The sequence below is a fragment of the Triticum dicoccoides genome, chromosome 1B (assembly GCF_002162155.2).
Source record: "Triticum dicoccoides isolate Atlit2015 ecotype Zavitan chromosome 1B, WEW_v2.0, whole genome shotgun sequence".
Taxonomy (NCBI): domain Eukaryota; kingdom Viridiplantae; phylum Streptophyta; class Magnoliopsida; order Poales; family Poaceae; genus Triticum; species Triticum dicoccoides.
The window spans coordinates 690,788,191-690,809,248 of NC_041381.1; the positions used below are offsets into that span (position 1 = coordinate 690,788,191).

At 46.3% G+C, this 21,058-nt stretch overlaps 1 protein-coding gene across 1 annotated transcript; it reads left to right on the forward strand.

The window, feature by feature from the left end:
- The first annotated feature begins 1,459 nt into the window (after nt 1-1,459).
- On the forward strand, nt 1,460-8,154 carry LOC119349730. Its single transcript, XM_037617818.1, has 15 exons — nt 1,460-1,609; nt 2,400-2,805; nt 2,901-3,078; nt 3,568-3,707; nt 3,783-5,004; nt 5,084-5,184; nt 5,359-5,503; nt 5,874-5,942; nt 6,019-6,064; nt 6,152-6,522; nt 6,650-6,729; nt 6,848-6,983; nt 7,156-7,315; nt 7,470-7,552; nt 7,660-8,154. Exons 1-15 carry the CDS (start codon nt 1,489-1,491, stop codon nt 7,786-7,788), a joined length of 3,387 nt encoding a protein of 1,128 aa, XP_037473715.1. The 5' UTR covers nt 1,460-1,488; the 3' UTR covers nt 7,789-8,154.
- The last annotated feature ends 12,904 nt before the right edge of the window (nt 8,155-21,058 follow it).

Genomic DNA, 21,058 nt, shown 5'->3' on the forward strand with positions numbered 1-21,058 from the left:
AGACATTACTAAATAATTTGTGTCCACATGGAAAGTTCTGATCCGTTTGGCTTTCGGTACATGGGATGGTGGAAGGAAAGACGAAAATAAACCGGACGAAAATAAACCAGACGAATAATAACCGTGGACGCAATCCTACCAACTGCTCCATTAGGAGTAGAGATCCCTTTAGCCGTCATTTTCAGGACTCATTCTGCTCTTGTCCTCGCTTTCGGTGCCGTTCGGAGAGGCATCAATTTAGGATGTGTGTCTATGCAACTACCAAACCATATTCCTACTCAGTGATGCATTCATATTGGACATTTTGGACAACGAACAGTAGAAACGAGTACGATATTTTTTCTAGATGAAAATTATGTGTCTATGTGTGTGTGGTGGCCTAGACTTCAAAGTTTAAGTTTCACTAAAGAAAGAGGTTTACGTTTAAATTCAAAATACGACTAACAAAAATTTGTGAGAAACAAGCAGTAAAGCTGATCTGATTTTTGCAAGTATATTGTTTGCTTTTCCTTATTATGCGAGTGTTTTTGGTATTTGTAACTACTATTTTTAGAAAGAACCCTACTATACCTGTGACATCTTTCAGATTAGTGCTGTTGACCAGACCATACATAGGTAGAATATACTCCGTCCGTTCTTAAATATAAGACTTTTTAAACACAAATATAAGACTTTTTAAAGATTTCAATGTAGACTACATATGAAGCAAAAAGGCTGCTCGCAACCCTGGTTAGGGTTTCTCTTTTCTTTTCGCGACCGTGGCAGTTAGTACACTAGTCCTCTCCATCCAACCTTTGCCGATGAGCCCTTGGATCAAGCCTCCTGTGCCAGTTCCTCAAGCAATCGGTGGCGGCGAGGAGGGATCCCAATGCTTCGTCTCCGGCCAGTAGTTTAGGCGAGGGTCTTTTTCTCGCAGGGGCGACGTTCAGGCAGATGGTGGCCCTTCATCTTTGAGTTGGTCTTTCGGACTCCGATCCTCCTAGAGTTCATCCATTGGAACATAATCGACGAAGCTTCAATGTAGATCCCGGTCGTCTTCTTAGGCGACGAGGTCATGGTTTCTCGCGGTGCGTTGTCGACGATGAGATTTGGCGTCAGTCGCTTCAAATCGATTCAAAGGTTCAATGGCGGCGACTGCTGCTCCGGGGCGCTGGTCCTTAGTGGCGCGTGCACGACGAAAACTATTGCTTGAGTTATTATTTTGTTCACGGGTGAAATCGATTTAGACTTCTCACAAAAAAAGGAAAATAAATTGATTTGAACACAAGAAGCCAATTTATAATTAGTACACCTATAATTTTCTTGCCAACTGGTCCAACTCACTTCGAGCGGGCCCCACGGCGCAGTGACCTGGCGCAAACAAGAATACCGCAACAGAAAACAAAAACAAAACTCCAGTCGCCCGGAAAAGGCCACAGCTGCCGTCCCCTTTCCGAACAGAACCGCCGGCCGCCGCCTCCTCCTCCCCCGCCGCCCGCCGCGCGGAGGATGGCGCCGCCGGGCGGCGCGCCGAGGGCGGCGCACACGGTCCGCGACCTGGCGGAGGAGGGGAAGAAGCGGGCCGTGCTGCTCCTCGTCTTCGCCTTCGGCCTCGCCTTCCTCATGTCCCGTGAGCCCCTCTCCCCCCCAAACCCTAGGGTACCCACGTTCCGGCCGGCGGGCTCGGCCTCCGGCGGGGCGCGCGCCCGTGATTTCGGTCCGACGCGTCGGTTGGCCGGTCGTCGTTGGTGCCGTGGCTAGGTTTTATGCCGGTTGCCCCTGATGTGCGGGCGCTAATTTGGGGGGCGTCATTTCAGGCGCATCTGTGGAGTAGCGATATTAGTTTGTTCAATTGGTGTTCTAATTTGTTGCATTGGGAATCGGTAGACTGGACTTAGCCCCTGTGTAGGTAGTTTGCTTCCATTTTAGCCGATTGGTGAGTTAGTTGGGCCGTCGGAAATTTCACTGCCATTTCAAGATGGCTGGAATTTGTAGTGAATTTTAGATATTGCATTGGGGATTTGTACACTGGACTTAGCTCCGAGTAGGTTGTTTGCTTCCATTTTAGATGGTTGGTGAATTCTTCAGGGCATCAGAAATTTTACTGCGACCTCAGGATGATTCAAGTTCGCGATGAAATTGTAGAAGGTAGGGTATATTAGCCGATGGTTGTAACCGGATTATACCATGGAATACATGGTGTAGTCTAAAGACAAGGAATGTACGGGCTAGACATGCAAGTTCGATGTTAAATTGAAATATGGCCAGCAATTTTATAAAGTCTTTCTGAAAGTTGCCAAAAAAGAAAGGCTATACATATCAAGGCAGATTTATATTGCAGTCACACCCATTTTTTAATTCTGTTTGAATATTGTTGCTCGCTCATGGCTGTGCTGAATGACTGATTTTCTCCATTGCAGTGACAAGCTCTTCAGTCTGGATTAACTTCCCATTCGCCATATCTTTGATAGTTCTGTTTCACTACCTATCACTTGACTACGACTTCCGTAGAAAGAGCACAACTACCACAGATCGTGATGCCAGTCGCCCACTTGCCAAAACAAAAAGTATTGAATTGAGTAAACCTTCCCTTGCCCAGAAGATTGCAAGTACTGGTTGGAGGAGCAAGGTGAATTCGCCTCCAGTTGAAGCAGCATTTGAACAGTTCACAAGGCATCTTGTCACGGAGTGGGTAACAGATCTTTGGTACTCCCGTATAACACCTGATAAGGACGGACCGGAGGAACTCATCAGCATAGTTAATTCTGTCCTTGGAGAGATTTCTAACCGGGCAAGAAGCATTAACATCATCACTCTGCTAACCAGGTTAGAAAGTTTGTTTTATCTCATCAAATGTTGTATCTTTTTCCTTTCAGAACATTGGGTGTCTTATGAAGGCTTTATCTACCTTACTTATGCAGGGACCTGGTCGATCTCATATGCAATAATTTGGAGCTTTATCATTCCTGTGAAGCTAAGATTGGAAAAGAGAAGTTTGTTAGACTCCCGACGGAGCGTCGTGATGCTGAACTGAAACTCGCCCTTGTAGCTCAAAGCAAGTTGCATCCGGCTTTATTTTCAGCCAGTGCTGAATACAAGGTAAAGACTTTGTTGATGTTTAAGCTTTTGGTTATTGCTTATAGTAAGCTGCTTAGCTGCAAAATATCCAAGATAAGGTTGGCACCTTGATGAACACTTTGGTTTGGAACTGGAATTTGGATTATGTTTCATAAGTAACTTGGCTCCTTTCCCTGGCACATGTGCATCATAAGCTTCATGCATTACTTATGTAGGATAATTAGGGTGCCGCTATTGCAAGCCTGCTAGGTCAACACATATTTAAACATGCATATCTGAATGTTAAATACTTCCTCCATAAACTGTTTGTGAGATATGGCATTCACATCTGTTTTGTTCCTGGTGTATTTATAACTTTGACAACACACACCATCTCATAGTTCATGTGTTCATTTAGCACTTGCATATGATTATTGACGAGTTGAGCATCTTGGCAACATGTCTGTATCTGTGTAAGGATCAAAGTTATATGATTATCTGATGCATACTATATGTTTATTTTATTTATAGGTCTTGCAAAGCCTTGCTGATGGTTTGCTCTCAATCACAGTAAAGCCTGAGAATCTACAGTGCTCGTTCTTCCATTATACTGCACGAGAACTTCTTGCATGCACAGTTTTGAGGCCTGTCATAAACTTGGCAAATCCAAGGTAATAACATACCGTATCTGGTCTACTGCACATGGTATTTTCTAGTGCCATCATATTGAGATGTAAAATTTGCAGGTTTATTAATGAAAGGATTGAATCTTTGGTTCTTTCTCGCGCCAACAAGGCAGATAAAGGAGTTGAAGGATCCTTGGAGGATGCTACAATGGTGAAGCAAAGGGAGCCTCCTATGCCATCAGTGGATGAACTTTCTGCACTAGCAGACCACTCAAGTCCTGGGGTTGAACTTGTTAGATTCAGTCAGGGCCAGTCCAAAACTGCTTCCGATATGCAACTAAGCAAAACTCAAAGTACATCTAGTATCAAACCAAAAGCCCTTAATTCTTCTATGGTCAATGATTCACATCCACTTGAGTCAGGCAGTTTACCGTCCGATTCCCACATCTATCCAGATACCGGTATTTCTTGTGGCAAGATAGCCGCAGAGAGTTATGAAGGAGAGTCAGCACAAATATTGGATTTCAGCTCCCACAGAAAAATTCGAGTCGTGGCACCTGAGCACCTTGAGAATATGTGGACTATAGGGAAGAATTACAAATCAGAAATTGCAAAACATGTTGCTAAAGCACCTGTTAGATCTTCTTTGGTCACCCATTCTTCAGTGCAGGAGCCAGTTCCCTTCAGCACTTCAGTTCGTCATCCTCCTCCTGTTCCACAAAGGCAAACAACATTGTCTAATTCTGAGCATCATCATTTGATAAAACACTCAGCTACTCCAGCACATTCAAATGGCACTAACCACCTGCCAAAAGGTTTAGCTGGAGAAATGGCAGGTCATGCCAGCCAAGAAGATTCTGCATTGGACAGTGAGAGTTCATATTGCACCGAGGAGGACGAAAATAACAATGTAACTGGCTTGGACTCTCCTGTAACCAGAGTTTGGGACAGTAAAAGTAAAGGAAATGGGACATCATCTCATATACATCATCCACTTGAAATGTCTGGTTTCCATAAATCAAGGACAAATAGAAGTCATGCGAGCAAGTTGAAAATGGCAAGAACTTCATCAGGAAGGAAAAGGACAAGGTCAAATGTTCAAAAGATTCCATTGTGGCAAGAGGCAGATAGATCTTTTTTGGCGGGTGGTGATTTTGGCATACTAAATACATCAGCAAATGATTCAAGGACGGATGGACTGTATGATGACACTGAGGTGGAAAGCATGACTAGGATGCTTAGTCGTGCAAATACCTCATCATTGTCGTTGGCATCAAGTGACTCTTCCTATTCATCTAGCACCAATGTGTTGGAAGACTCGTATTTGAAGTTAAGATGTGAGGTAACAAACTTCCTGTTGATTATTCTTTGATCCTTGTAACTACTGGTGGTGCATATCCTTATTAGATTTCCTTATTCAGGTGGTAGGAGCCAGCATCGTAAAAAGTGGGTCTGGCATGTTTGCTGTGTATTCTGTCTCCGTAACTGATGCCAACAGTAATAGTTGGTCCATCAAGAGGAGGTGATTATGCTATATTTTCTCACTTGATTATGTCAGCTACAAGCCCACAGCAGATACAATGCCTATACCTCGAAACAAAGACAAAAACAGACGCTGCGTACGAAATATGAATGATTATTCGAGTATGTTAGTTGCATTCTAATTCCCATGTGGTTTGCTGTGCATTGTAATCAGGTTTCGTCATTTTGAAGAGCTACATCGGCGTCTGAAAGAATATCCTCAGTACAGTCTTCACTTGCCTCCGAAGCATTTCCTCTCATCAGGGTTAGAGGTTTCTGTTGTTCGAGAGAGATGCAACTTGCTTGACATATATTTGAAGGTGCATTTCTTTGCCCTATCTGAAGATATTTTTCATTTGTTCCATAAGTTTGAGTATTGGCATTGAGACGTCTAAGCAAGAAACAATTTCTTGGAATGTACTTAATTCAAGTCATAGTTCAGTATCAGCTTGACTAGCGGTCAAAATCTCTGCAAGCATGAATATTCATTACGTGTGATCCATGTTACTTTGCATGCTTATAACATCAGTCAGTTTTTTTTTCTTTCTGTTCTACGATTGCTATGTGGTCTGTAAACTTTAAAATCGACATTTTATCTTTTGCCATGTTTGCTTTCCGTAGCGATCTGTTATCTGCTCATGAAATGGTTAAATTTTGAATATATAGTAACTTTGCCTGTTAATTCTACAGAATCTTCTTCAGATTCCAACTGTTTCAAGCTGTATTGAAGTCTGGGATTTTCTAAGTGTTGATTCACAGGTCAGTGTATTAAATCATTGCCCTACCTTTTTCCAAACTTGTATGTATATAACTGTGTGAAATTTTCTCATTGCAGACATACATTTTCACCGATTCTCTGTCAGTTATCCAGGCACTGTCAGGTGAGCAATCTCCCTTTAGTTGAGTAGCTGGTTGCTCTTTCTAATTCCTTGTGCTAAATTTTCTGCCCTCGTCCTTATTTCATGCAGTCAATTTAGATGTAAGATCAAATGAGAGGGGTGCAAAACCATTGAATTCTGCCAAAGCTTTGGATGGAAATTTGGCCTCTCCGAGACAAACTTTAAGTGCATGTCAAAATGATAATGATCAGAAGGATAAGTACTTCGCTGCTGTTGACGGTGGTTTGAGATTGAGGAAGGGAAATACGGAACAGAATTTAGGACCTAGTGTTAGCAACTCAAGTGCCAATATTTATCAAGACCACTCTGGAAGTGATCCTGAACAGAACGATCACTCGTTCTTGATAAATTCAGGAAATGATAAGAAAAAGCAGTCAGCTCAAACTGAGTATATATCTCAAATTTTGGAATCTGATGGATACTCAGTGAGTCCTAATGAAGTAAGTTCTGGTTGTTTCTACAAATTCTCGCCATCAATTCTTTATGTCTGCTCAAGCTATATTTCTTTTGTTTTTATTCGTATGTGATAGCTGCCTGACTGACAACTTTATACCTACTTTAATGCAGTGGTTGGCCCCAAATCTTAGCGCCCCCATATTTCATCTGGTCGATGTGATTTTCCAGCTCCAAGATGGAGGCTGGATCAGGTGAGTTAATTTTACACCCATGATTATGAATTCTAATATTTGGCTACTGTAAGACTGACCTTGGGATTTGCACTTTTTTTTATTGAACCCGTTTGACCTTGATCTTTTGTTTTTGTAGGCGTCAAGCATTTTGGGTAGTGAAGCAAATACTGCAATTGGGAATGGGAGACACATTTGATGACTGGCTTGTTGAGAAAATCCAGTTACTTAGGAAGGGGAGGATAATTGCTTTTGCGGTCAAGCGTGTTGAACAAGTAAGTCTCATATGACATCTTTAGCAAAGCAGGTGCCAAGTGCGAACAACCAATAATTTGCGAAGGGATCTGTTTAATGCAATTAGCCAGTTAGATGAGTTCTCCTTGTCAAGTCTTAAGTCATGACCGCTCCCTAATTTAGGCTGTATCTTTCTATTTTCTCAATGTACAGATACTCTGGCCAGATGGAATTTTCATGACAAAGCATCCCGACAGAAAACCAGCTGCTCCTTCTCCTGGTTCCCAGAATGATAGCAGGACAAACTATCTGATTGAACAACAACGATTAGAAGATGCTCATCGTGCAGAATTTGTTCGTGAACTGATAATAGGTGAACTTTCTACTGCCTTTCCTGTTGGTTTGCTGATGTATTTCTAGAGGCGTAATGATCCTCTGCTATCAGACTCGTTGCCTCTGTGATTTCTAGCTAGTTTTTCAGAGTTCTTCTATTAGCTTTCAATTTTTTTACTGTTTTATGTGCACAGATAAAGCACCATCAGCCCTAGTGAGTCTGGTTGGTCGAAAGGAGTACGAAAGATGTGCTCAGGATATCTACTTCTTTCTTCAGGTAAAACATTATAGGTGGATTCAGTTCATGTTGAATGAAAATCTGCCATTTCATCAATAGTCTGCACATTGCCGGTTGTGTTAGCTAACAATTTGTTTTCCGTGCAGTCCCCGGTTTGCTTGAAGCAGCTAGCGTTCGAACTCGTGGAGCTCCTTGTCCTAGCCGCGTTCCCAGAGCTGGACGGCACGGTGAGGAAGTGGCACGAAGACAAGCACGAGTTCTCCGCGCTGGACTGATTCTTTCGGACGGTTGTATTTTCGTGTCGATCTGTTTCGCTGTAAATAAGAGTGCTGCTGGTTCTTGGCATGCCGGTTTAGATGGTGACGGCTCTGCGCAGTGTGAATACGAGTAGTTAGCAAGTAGCATGGATAGGATTGGTCATGCCATACAGTATGCCGGTTTTTGTGCTTGACACTTTTTCGCCGATAGGGTTTCCGTATACGTAATGCAGGTCGAAAAGAAAAGAGAGATTTGGTACAGGCTTTTTTGTTCCGTTGTCGCTGTGGCGCAGGCAGGGTAGCTTATGTAAATCGGCCGTTTTGGTCACACCAAACTTATGCGCACCTCTGCATGATGATGATGATGATGATGATGATGATGAATGAATGGAGGAGTCAATCGGTTCCTGGTTGTTAGCAAGCAACAATCCCAACATCTGTGTGATACGATGCTTGATGTATGTCGATCGAACGCGTCGGTTCGGAATATTCTAGGAAATACTAGCATGAATGAAGGAAAGAAAAAGGAGTTCCAACTCCAAGCAGCAGTTGGGAGATTGGATTCGGGCAACCGGCCTGCAGACGGATTATACGTGTATGTTGTGGTATAATCAGATCCAGAGTAACCAAATCGTGCTAGGAGAGACCAATCTTCAGCATCTCTCAAATCTAAGTATGATCTATCCATCCGATCCATATATATGCCCCTGGCGGCGGCGGCAGCAGCAGCAGCCCGTACGTGATTTGCGGAGGGAATCTTCCATGTTACGTAGGTCGAGCAAGAGGCGGAGTCGGACGCATCTATGGCTACTTCACCGGAGAGCGTGAGCGTGCAGGGGAAGCAATCGCCGGCCGCCATGGACGAAGAAAGCGATCGACGACGGTGCCGGCGGCAAGGAGACCGCCACCGCCGCCGCCGCCGCGGACGTGCTGGCCGTGATCTCCAGGCTCGTCGGCCGCCCCTTCCTCGACGAAACCGCGTCCAAGCGGCTGGAGAAGCTCGGGAGGATGCTGGCGACGGAGGCGGTCCTTGAGGCTCTTCTCCACCGCCGGCTGCTGGGCGGCCTCGCCGCCGACCTCCGGGAGGCCGAGGCGGCGCTGGACGACGTCGAGGACCGGCACCTCCGCCTGCAGGGGCTCATCGTGGCCCACAAGGGCGAGAGGCGGAGCCTGGTGAGGAAGCTGCTGCTGGAGCTCAAGTGCTCCCGCATGAAGGCCAAGCTGGAGCGGCGGCTGAGCAAGGCGGAGGGCATCGTCGACAGGGCGCACCGCCAGGTCAAGAGCATCGTCGACGTCGACCGCCGGAGAAGATCGCTCGTTCCTGCTTCTTCTGCCGGTTCAAGGCGGCAGAATAGTTTCTTCGGTTAAAGCAGAAGAACATATATAGATCAGCTTTGCTCTAGATGATGGGAAATCTTGACATCAATACGTATTACATGATCTGGACACATGCCTGCGCTAATTTTTATGTTGCAGCTCTGTTTGGCGTCGCGGAGGATCGTCGTAATCTCGTTTGCTCGACCCGTTCTTGGATATTTTCTTGGATGTTGAGCATTTGTGGACGTTCCATATATGGACAACAAGAACATGTGTCCAAATAAATTGAATGCTAATTTGAACCTTTTGTTTCGAAACTTATGCTTGAGTTGTAATATTTATATTTGAATTATATTGTTGCATTGGAATGTTTATCTGTAAATTATGGATGCATTGTGCTATTTATCTTTGATTATTTCCAGTACTTGCAGCATAGGGAATTTCTTTTTGATGGGCCAGGCATTTGGTGATGACGGTTGGGTGGCCAGCGCCCTGCCCGCTGTCCATGGACATTTTCGAACGTGTCCGCGGGCATTTGGTGCCATCCGTAAAAAGAATCGCATCGTCGGCATATTGCAGAATAGAGAGGCCACCATCCACAAGGTGTCGAACCATTCCTACAATCTGACTGTCCTGCTTGGCATGATCAATAAGAATAGCTAACATGTCAGCAAGAATGTGAAATAATATTGGAGACATGGGGTCCTCCCGATCTTGATCCCTCCCCCTCCCGTCCGCCTCCGCCTCTCCCTTACCGATCTAGATGTCTCTCTTTCTCCACCTCAGCCTCCCCTTCCCTCCCGCCGCCGCTGGATCCTGGTTGGGCAAAGCCCGTGCGGGGGGATGATGGCGGCGGTGGGGCATCCCTTCGTCGCCGCTTGGAGGCGTGGTTGTGACGGTGGATCTTGAGCGGGCGCCTCAGGACGACGTGTGTGTGTGGCCATGGCGCCGGTCACGTAGTGATGTGACCTCCTCTACCTTTGGTTGTCTTCATCATCGGTCCAAAGGGATCTGGTCAGTGGGTGTTGCCTCGCGGTGGCTTTCCAGCGGCGGATCAAGTGGAGGAGGAGATGGTGGCCTAGCTGTTGAAGTGGGTGAGGATGCCACCATCGTTGGCGGCGCCCGTGGGTGTCATTTTTCTCGTTAGAGGTGATGATGGGGGCATCCCTCGCTCTATTATTTCCAGGGAAAACCTCAGATCTGGAGGAGGCTACCATTGACGACAGCGCACGTGGGCGTCATAACCCTCATTTGAGGCGTTGAGGGGCCTCCTGGATCGGATGATGGTGACGTCTTCGTCGTCACCCCCGTGGGGGCATCATCTTTGGAGACATTCATCGGCTGAATGGACATGTGGATGGCTTGATGGTTGGGCGTTGGTAGGTGGTGGAGCGGCGCTTCATCCTACACATCGATGGCAGCAGATCTCGGCGACATGGCGCAGTGGAAACTCGGTGTCCGATGAGTGGAGATGGACTCGTGCAAGAGGAGGACGTTGTCTGGCGTCGTGGTGGCGTCGATGGCAGAGAGGCCTGGCAAGGTCGAGGCGTCAGTATCTGACCTGAGGATGGATCGATGGATGAAGGAGATCATGGCCCTTGTAGCGTGCACATGTGGTGCCCACTGTAAGTGCGCCGGACCGGTGTGTAACCCAGTCCAGGTATTATGGCTTGGATGGGGCATCCGACATTAGGTATTAGGTATTTGTGCGATGTCTGTTTGATATTAGGCTCGGACATTCGGCACCCCTTCATCACAGGGATAGGAGTAGCGACAGGTGTTGCCAAGATGATGGCTTCAGACTTACTGATGTATTACCTTGTAAGGGCTTTGTGAATAATTAATAAAATGGCTGCATGCATCGCCTAGATGCATAGGCCGGGGGACATCTTCCTTTTCAAGAAAATGGGGTCACCCTGACGTAGTCCTTGTTTCGTCTGAAAGTAATGGCCTACATCATCATTGACTTTGATAGCCACACTACCTCCAGTAACAAAATTTTGGATACATTACCATAAATTATTGGAGAATCCTTTCATTCTCAGGGCATGTTGAACGAACAACCATTTGACCATATCATATGCATTTTCAAAGTAAATATTAAAACTACCCCCACTCATGTTTTTCCCGTGCATCTCGTGGACGGTCTCATGTAGGATTAGTACTCCATCAAGTATATTTCTTCCTTGCATGAAAACCGTTTGAGATGGTTGGACGACATGGTCACCAACTGTGTTGAGCCTATTAGTAGCCACTTTGGTGAAACTCTTGAAGCTGACATTAAGAAGACATATGGGACTATATTGTTCTATCCGCTCAGTCTCCTTAATTTTTGGCAACAAAACGATCTCACCAAATTTAATCTTAGACAGGTAAGTTGGCTTAGCATGAAGACAATTGAACAATTTCAATAGGCCAGTCTTGATGACATCCATAAGTTCTACTAGAATTTTGCGGGGAAACCATAAGGGCCTAGAGCTTTGCTATGTTTCATTTGGAACACCGCATCTCTCCTCTCCTCTTGAGAGAAAGGTGACGTGAGGATTTCATTCTATTCAGCTGTGACTTGTGGAATATTATCTGTTTGGGTTTCATCAAGAGTGAAATTCCCTTCATCTATGTGTTAGTTGTTTTATATCAGTGGGAAGTTTGGGAAACCATGTTATTCTTGTCCGGAAGCCCATACGGTCCTTCGACATACTTTGTAAATTCTACTGTAGGATGGCAACACTAAGATAAACAGAAGCTTTAGAATTATCGATGCCATGATCCTTAGACTGGTATCAATAATTGGCTTGCCCTACAGTCCCTAGTTTGCCGAAGTAGTTTTTTTTTTTGGATAAATGGCATTTTATTGACTCATAATATAGCATTGAAGGGTACAATTATAATGAGCAATAGCAAGCGTCTGCATAGTTAAGATGCACACAGCCAACACACACACAAAAGATCTTGATGGCAAAGAGCTAAGTCATGCAAGATCAAAGCTATGCCTAGGGGGATAGAATAAAAGAAAACCTCGAAGAGATAAAATAGTGATTAGAGAAGTTCTTCAAAAGCGACGCTTCCAGGAAGAAAACGATATATGCAAGTGACGCCGTCGTCGGATCCAACATCCGGAGATCAAATCGTGGGTTTTCACCCTAAAGTTCAAGTCTGAGCAATCTTTGAGCAACGCCTTCACCAGGCTAACACCGCCAAAAATGCTGCCATTGCCAGGTATAACCAATAAGAGGTGAGACCTAGGGTTTTGACCCAGGAGCTCAAGATTGGGCACTCGAGATGCACTACCCAATCGAATTCATCATGCGCTATTTCCCCACTTGCCACAATCGCAACAGTTGCAAACTCGCATAGACGAGGGAGGAAGGTCACCGACATTGCCGAAATCTTGAGGGGACGCTCCGGAGGCCATGCACCATCCTCCTAGTGCCGACCAATGGCTTATCTGTATTAGAAAACGCCATCATGTGCCGCCACAAGCTCCATCATCACCGTCATGGCTAGATCCATGGCGCCGTGCCTCCTTGTCGGCGCTGCAAGGGCAATCCGGACGGAGTTGGCTGGCGGCGACGACGAGGGGAAGCGCAGGGAGGAGGCCCGGGAAAAGCATATCGGATCGCCTCCCGTGTCGCCCACACAGACGACACGGGGGCAGTTCCTTTCTTGGTTGATTTCAGTGCCTGCAGCAGCTAGCGTTCGAACTCGTGGAGCTCCTTGTCATGTCTGTGTTCCCAGAGCTGGACGATGTTGGGTTTGTGTCGAATATTGTGTACGAGTTGGGTTACGTTTGGACTTGATGTTGTAGTGTGGGTAGGATACTTGTAGTGTCGGAGTCGGACATGTTGTACCCTTGGTCTCTTATATATGAGGAGGCACCCCACGTTGTAACCCATGACGACTAGATAGCGACAGGCTCGCAAGGGGGTGCCGGCAGCTTGTGCCGGCGCCCGGGTGGCCGGTGTTGCTGTATCTCAGGGAGGAGCGCCCGTAGTCATTGCCTTGGGGAGTAGGCGAGTTCGCCGAACCTCGTTAACAAATTTTGGTGTCGCCATTATACTGTGATTGCTTGTTCCTCGGTGGATTGACTGCGTACCTCGGATTTATTCTAACAGACGACACGGCGAGGAAGAGGCACAAAGAGAAATACGAGTTCTCCGCCTTGGGCTGATTCATTCGGGGCGTGTATTTCGGTGTCGGATTCCCGATCCGTTTTCATCAGTGTAAATGAGACTGCTGCTGATGCAGAATGAGAATAAAATGCATTGGCTAAAATGGGAGACTATGATGAAGCCAAAGGAAGAAGGAGGTTTACAAGGATCTGTACATGTTCAACCTTGCGATGCTAGCCAAACAGGCGTGGCGGCTGCTCACAAACCCAAGCTTATTATGTGCTCAGGTGCTCAAAGCTCGGTACTACCCAGATACAGAGGTGATCCATGCGGAGGTCAAGCACGGAATATCATATACATGGCGAAGTATCCTGAAAGGCATTGAAATTTTGAAGAAAGGGGTGATCTGGAGGATTGGAAATGGCATCGACACCAGCATTTGGTTGGACCTGTGGCTCCCGCGGGACGGATGTATGAGGCCGATCACACCTAGGGGCCAGATAATCATCAACAAAGTTGCTGAGCTGATTGATCCATCTACGGGCCAATGGGACATGATGCTGATCAACGATATCTTCTGGCCCATGGACGCAAAATGCATTCTAGCTATACCCCTACATGAAGATTTTGAGGATGATTGGGCCTGACATTATGACAACAAAGGAATGTTCAGTGTGAAGTCTGCATATAGGATGCAATGTGAGCAGCATAGGATGGCTAACATCAGTCCAGAAGGCGAGGGAAGCAGTGCCAGCAGTAGTTTTAGGTGGCAACGGATTTGGCAATTCCCATGTCCACCAAAAATAAGACACTTTCTGTGGCGACTTGCATATAATAGTCTGCCATTTAGATGGAGCATTCAGCGGCGTGGTATGGATGTTGATACCCTATGCCCGATGTGCCAAAGGTTTGACGAGGATGGCGCACATATTTTTCTGAAATGTAAGCTGGTGCGTGCAGTTTGGCGGCAACTGAATTTGGAAGGAACGAGACTAGCCCTTAAGCAATGTTGTGATGCTAGGGACATGATAAATTCAGTTCTGGAGCTGGATACAGAGATAAAAATCCAATGTGCTGCCTTGATGTGGGTCTGGTGGAACGTACGGAATAAGGTGAATGCAAAGGAGCCTAGAAGGTCTACTGACGCGATCGTCCACATGATCCATAGGCAAATACTGGACTGTCAGATACTGATGAAGAAAGATGACCATCCCGCGAAGCCTGAACCAGTTTGGAAGGCACCAGAAAACGACGTGATCAAGGTAAACATCGACGGTAGTGCTGCAGCAGACAAGACGCATGGAGGCTGGGGCTTCGTAGCGCGTGATTCTTCAGGCACTGTTCTTGCATCTGGTGCTGGCCACCTACCGTACGTCAACGATCCACTAGCGTCTGAGAAGTTTACATGCAGTCCAACAGCTAGGCATGAACGCCATCCAAGTGGAAACTGATTCCTTACTGTTAATGCAAGCTGTTCAGGGTAAGGAACATGACCGTGCTACACATGGTGTGACCTTCAGGGAGATCAAATGTTTTGCCAGTTTAAACTTTGCTCGTTTTAGTATCTTACATTGCCCACGGGCTTGTAATAAAGTAGCTGATTCTTTAGCTGCTTTTGGTGCTAGCCTAGAGCTTGCTTCCTCAACTGTATGGGAGGATGGTGTCCCGGACTTTGCTTGTGGTCTGGTTACCAGCGATTTAGCTGGTTGTTTTGGCTAATGGAATAGAAGTTTTCCATTTTCAAAAAAAAAAGAGACTGCTGCTGTTTTTTAGCACATGCCGGTTTAGATGGTGATGGCGATCTTACATTGTGGGACGGAGAGATTAGTAGCATGGATAAGATGATAACATGCCATATAGTATGCCCCTCTTGTGCTTGACACTTTTTTTCGCCGATAGAGTTTCCATATACGTAATGCAGGTGCAAGAAAGACGGGACCGTCTATTGATCCGACTCCTAAAATAACTGTTCACGTCCGTCAGTTACTATTTAGACCATCAGATTAATATCAAACGCTTAGAGCATCTCCAACAGTCGCCCAACGCGCGGCGTGCTAAAAATGCGTTTGCAGCGCGCCGATCACCTATTTTGGCGCGGCGGGGAGCGCTAGCTCCAGCGACGCTGTAAACTTTTAGCGTGCGCGCGTAGCTCCAGCAGGTGCGTTAAAATGCACAGCGCGCGCTCTCGCACAAACAACATATGAGCTCAAAACACAAGCAAAAAGATCAAACATAAACAAAATAAATCAACAAAAATAGTTAAATCTCGTTATTACAACTCAAACAAATAGTTTATCTTTCAATACAACAAATAGTTCAACAATACAACATTAAACGCACAAATCATGATGCTCTTTGTCGGTCATTCATGCCCACCACTCCTCAATGAGATCCTTCTGAAGATCATCATGCGTTTCGGCACGTTTCATCATGCGTTCCGGGTTTTTTAACGGCTTCACAAATGTTTGCCTCTTTAGGTAGATGCCATCCGCAAGATAGTAGCCGCCTGACGAACTCATCTACAATGTTCAATTAAAACTAGGCTATAAAAACTACAAACAACATGCACCAAATTCATGTAAAAAATGTGAAGTTGACGCAATACATACCTTGCGGGCGCCGAGCGGCAGCGGGCGGCCGGCGCTGTTCGTCGGAGGACTGCCTCGCGCGAGGGGCGGCGGTGACTAGAGAGAGATGGAGGAAGCAGCGGCGGCGCTGGGATAGGCCGGGGAAGCGCCGAAACGGTCGCCAGAAGAAATGGGATGGCGCGGGCGGCGGCGGCGCCAGCGGCTGGATGATGTAGGTGGAGTTGCGAGCGGGCGCTCGAGTGTCCAGCGTGCGGGAGCGGGCGCAGCAAATAAACAGCGCGCGATGGCGTTTTGGCCCACGCGCTGAACTAGTTATGCCACGCGCGCGGTTTTTGCGCCTTCGCTGGAGCGCCAGGAGCGGTAGCGCGCGCGCGAAAAACACTAATTTTTCAGCGCGGCGCTTATATAACGCGTCTGTTGGAGGTGCTCTTAGAAACGTATCGTCACCGTTTATCTTCTACCTTCGTTTATCTTCTTCCTCCCGCACGATCCTCTTCCCACAGCCTCCATCCTGCCCCGCCCTAACCGCTAGCCTCCACCACCCACGGCCGGCAGGCGCTACCCCGCCCCGCCTCGCCTCTCCCCCTCCCCTCGACCTTCCCCCACTGCCCTCGCTGGCTGCCGCTCCAGTCATCCCTCTAAGCCCTGCCGCAATAGAGAAGAACTCCGACAATCTCCTGCACCCCACCACCCCTAAGATAGATAATAGGGCAATGGCTCTCTCCTTAGATAGATGGTGGGGCAATGGCTCCCCCGCTAAGATAGATGGTGAGGCAATGTCTTCTCGGCTAGTTTTCTTCTTCTCCGATGAGGTTGGATGGAAGGAAGGAAGAAGGTGAGTGACACATGAATTTTTTTCAGGTACTTGATAAATAGCAAAACCAAAGAAAGAGATTAGTGCAGGTTTTTTTTGTTTCATTATCGCTGTAGTGCAGGATAGCCGCGCACACACTTTGCTAGCGTTTGTAAATCCATCTTTTGGTCACACCTAACTTATGCATACCACCGCATGATTTCTTTTGAAAAGGACGGTAACCCCTGTATCAAACGATGCACATAAGTATTTTTATTATATTATTCAACAGACAAAACAAGTAAATCGATCAACCCAAAGTTACCTTTTTAGTGATCATAGTCACTACACCTACAAACTTCATCATGTGCTTTGATCTCGCATAAACACACACCATATAATCTGGTAGCCTCATCAAGCTGCCTGTCGGCTAGCCGAGTGCACCAACTGGTCCCCCTCTGTGTGAACCACATGCACACACTCTAGAATTGGCCGCCGCCATTTTCAACCGTCCCACCTTCAAGAGCAATTAGCCATTCACCTTGCCAAGCCATACTGCCGTCGACGCCAGACAACGCCACCACTTGCGCACGTCTATCAACACGTGTCCATCACCGACAATGGTGGAGCCACCTCCCGGCAACCCTGGGCAGCTGGCCGGGCTCTGCCCAAATACTTCCATTAGCTTATAGTAAGAGCTTGATAATTAATCACTAGTTTTGTAGCCAAATACTCATGAAGCACATCCCTTTGTATTTTGCCCGAGCTCCATGGATGGGCTAGCTCCGCCCCGCATGATGACGATGAATGAAAGGAGGAGTTGATCGGCTCCTGGTTGTTAAAAAAAAAGCAGCAACAATGCTGATATGCGTGTAGAAACGTAGATGTTTGTCGAAGCGTCGTTGCTGAATGTTGTAGGAAATTACAAGCAAGGAAAAATGACGCTAATACCCTGACGTGGACTTCCAAGTTCCAACTCCAAGCAGCAGTTCAGAGATTCGATCCGGACACGGACCTGCAGTCGGATCAGAGGAACCGAATCGTACTAGAAGAGACCAATCTTCTAGTACTAGTATATGTCTATCTCCATATATGCCGCTGGCAGCAGCAGGCCGTACCTGATTTGAGGAATCATCCATGTTACGTAGGTCGAGAGATATGGATATGGCTACTTCACCGGAAAGCGTGCAGCATAGGGAATCGCCGGCGGCCATGGCGAAGACGGAGAAGAAAAAGGAGGCGGCGGCGGCAACTGACGATGATGCCGGCGGCAAGGAGGCCGCCGCGGCCGCAGACGTCCTGGCCATCATCTCCAGGCTCGTCGGCCGCCCCTTCCTTGACGAAACTGCATCCAAGAGGCTGGAGAAGCTGGGGAAGATGTGGAGCGGACCTCTAGGTCTTTCCAATATGGCATGTCCCAAAATATAGATTTCTTCTTGCACATGGGTGCCGTCCGTCAGCATCCTTTGGAACAGATTGTCCGTCAGGACCCTTTTCAAAGATTACCTTCAAATCCTTGACCATATCATGTACATCAGCACCAGTACGGTGGCGAGGCTTCGTCCGATGATCTGCCTCACCTTTGAAATTCTTGCCTTTCTTTCTGACGGGATGCCTGCTCGGAAGAAATCGACGATGTCCCAGGTACACATTCTTCTTACAACTATTTAAATATATACTGTCGTTATCATCCAAACAGTGCGTGCATCCGCGGTATCCCTTGTTTGTCTGTCCTGAAAGGTTACTGAGAGCAGGACAATCATTGATGGTCACGAACAACAATGCATTTAGGTCAAATTCTTCCCCCATGTGCTCATCCCACGCACGTACACCTGTTCCATTCCACAGTTGTAAGAGTTCTTCAACTAATGGCCTTAGGTACACATCAATGTCGTTGCTGGGTTGCTTAGGGCCTTGGATGAGCACTGGCATCATAATGAACTTCCACTTCATGCACAACCAAGGAGGAAGGTTGTACAAACATAGAGTCACAGGCCAGGTGCTATGGTTGCTGCTCTGCTCCCAAAAAGATTAATGCCATCTGTGCTTAGACCAAACCATACGTTCCTTGGGTCACCTGCAAACTCCTCTCAATACTTTCTCTCGATTTTTCTCCACTGCAAACCGTCAGCGGGTACTCTCAACTTTCCGTCTTTCTTACGGTCTTCTCCGTGCCACCGCATCGCCTTCGTATGCTCTTTATTTTGGAACAAACGTTTCAACCATGGTATTATAGGAGCATACCACATCACCTTGGCAGGAATCTTCTTCCTGTGGCGCTCGCCCTCGACATCACTAGGGTCATCGCGACTGATCTTATAACGCAATGCACCGCATACCGGGCAAGCGTTCAAATCCTCGTACTCACCACGGTAGATGATGCAGTCATTGGTGCATGCATGTATCTTTTGCACCTCTAACCCTAGAGGGCAGACAACCTTCTTTGCTTCATATGTACTCTCGGGCAATTCGTTGTCCTTTGGAAGCATATTCTTTATCATTACCAGCAACTTTCCAAATCCCTTGTTAGATACAGCATTCTCTGCCTTCCATTACAGCTATTCTAGTGTGGTGCCCAACTTTTTTTGTCAGCTTCGCAATTCAGGTACAACAATTTCTTGTGATCCTCTAACATGTGCTGCAACTTTTTCTTCTCCAAATCACTTGCGCAGTTTCTCTTTGCATCGGCAATGGCCCGACCTAGATCATCAGCGGGCTCATCTGATGCCTCTTCTTCAGCTTCTTCCCGCATTGCCGGCTCAGCTTCTTCCCCCATTGTTGTATCATCGTATTCAGGGAACCCATGGCCAGCATAGGTGTCGTCGTCCTCTTCTTCTTCATTGTCTTTCATCATAACCCCTCTTTCTTTGTGCTTGGACCAAACATTATAGTGGGGCATGAAACCGGACTCAAATAGGTGGACGTGAATGGTTCTTGACGTAGAGTAATTGTGACATTTCTTACAGCGAGCACATGGACAAGGCATAAAACCATCCGCCCGCTTGTTTGCCTCAGCGGCAAGCAGAAAAGTATGCACGCCATTAATGAACCCGGGAGAGCATCGGTCATCATACATCCATTATCGACTCATCTTCATTACACAACACCGAATAGACCAAATTAATACAAGTTCATACATAAATTTTATATACAACACTTAATTAAATGCAACATACAAATAACTCTCTAGCTAAAGAATTTAAATGCAACAACAAATGCGATCAAGATCGCAAGTAAGGTAACAATTGGTCCAACAGCATAATGATACCAAGCCACACTATCAATGACATATTTTCTAATCTTTCTAATCTTCAAGCGCATTTTCTCCATCTTGATCTTGTGATCATCGATGACATCGGCAACATGTAACTCCAATTCCATCTTCTCCCCCTCAATTGTTTTCAATTTCTCTTTTAGATACTCGTTTTCTTTTTCAACTAAATTTAACCTCTCGACAATTGGGTCGGTTGGAATTTCTGGTTCACATACCTCCTAGATAAAAATATCTATGTCAACTTGATGGGCATAATTTGTCATAAACACGAAATGCAACAACTAGTTTTAAAAGAGAATATACCACATCCGAATCATAACAAGGACGAGGGCCGTCGGGGACGGATATCAAAACCATGGCACTATGTATAATAAACAAACGTACGGGTAAGATAATTATATGAGTAACTATATATCCAAATCACACAAACATCAATTTGGTAATGTAAAACATTCATGGAAAAGAGCCTCACCACAAGGTGGTGCCGGCGACGGGACGGTGCGGGCGATCGACGGTGGTTACGACGGAGATTTAGAAGGCACTAAGTAAACCACACCTACATATGCAAACTAAGTGTTATTTTTGACCTCAAATTGCATATAAATCAAATACTAGCACATATAATTCCTCCCAAATTACTAAACTCACAAATTATTCACTATACAAAGCATTGCAAGAGCTAATCTAGCAATGAGAGATGAAAGGACAAAGTTGCTAACCTTTGTGATCATTTGAATGGATGGAGGCTTTCAAATCTTGACAAATTTTGGGCAAAATGTGTGATGAGCTCGAGGAAGAGAGGGGAAGAACAGAGGAGGAGAGGGGAAAGGGGAAGAACAGAGCGAGCTCGGGTGGACGAAGGGTTTATGTACGACGACCTTTAGTACCGGTTCGCGCCACGAACCGGTACTAAAGGTGCTGGAGGGGCCCAGACTGACAACATCCTGCCATCACTCTCTTTAGTACCGGTTCGTGGCACGAACCGGTGCTAAAGGTTAGCCACAAACCGGTACTAATGAGAGCGGCCGGCTAGCCGTTGGAACCGGCACTAATGAACACATTAGTGCCGGCTCAAAGTCAAACCGGCACTAATGTGCTTCACATTTGGCCATTTTTCTACTAGTGCACCAATAGTCAGATCCCGTGTTTTCAGGCAAGTCAATATTATTTGATTTTTTTCCAGACAAACTTATAAAATCAGAAG

Excerpts from the sequence above, each read along its gene's own strand:
- LOC119349730 (XM_037617818.1), top strand. The coding sequence starts at position 1,489 with ATGGCGCCGCCGGGCGGCGCGCCGAGGGCGGCGCACACGGTCCGCGAC. Across the intron at positions 6,065-6,151 it reads AGTTATCCAGGCACTGTCAG|TCAATTTAGATGTAAGATCA; the intron begins GTGAGCAATCTC and ends TATTTCATGCAG. Across the intron at positions 7,553-7,659 it reads ATATCTACTTCTTTCTTCAG|TCCCCGGTTTGCTTGAAGCA; the intron begins GTAAAACATTAT and ends TTTTCCGTGCAG.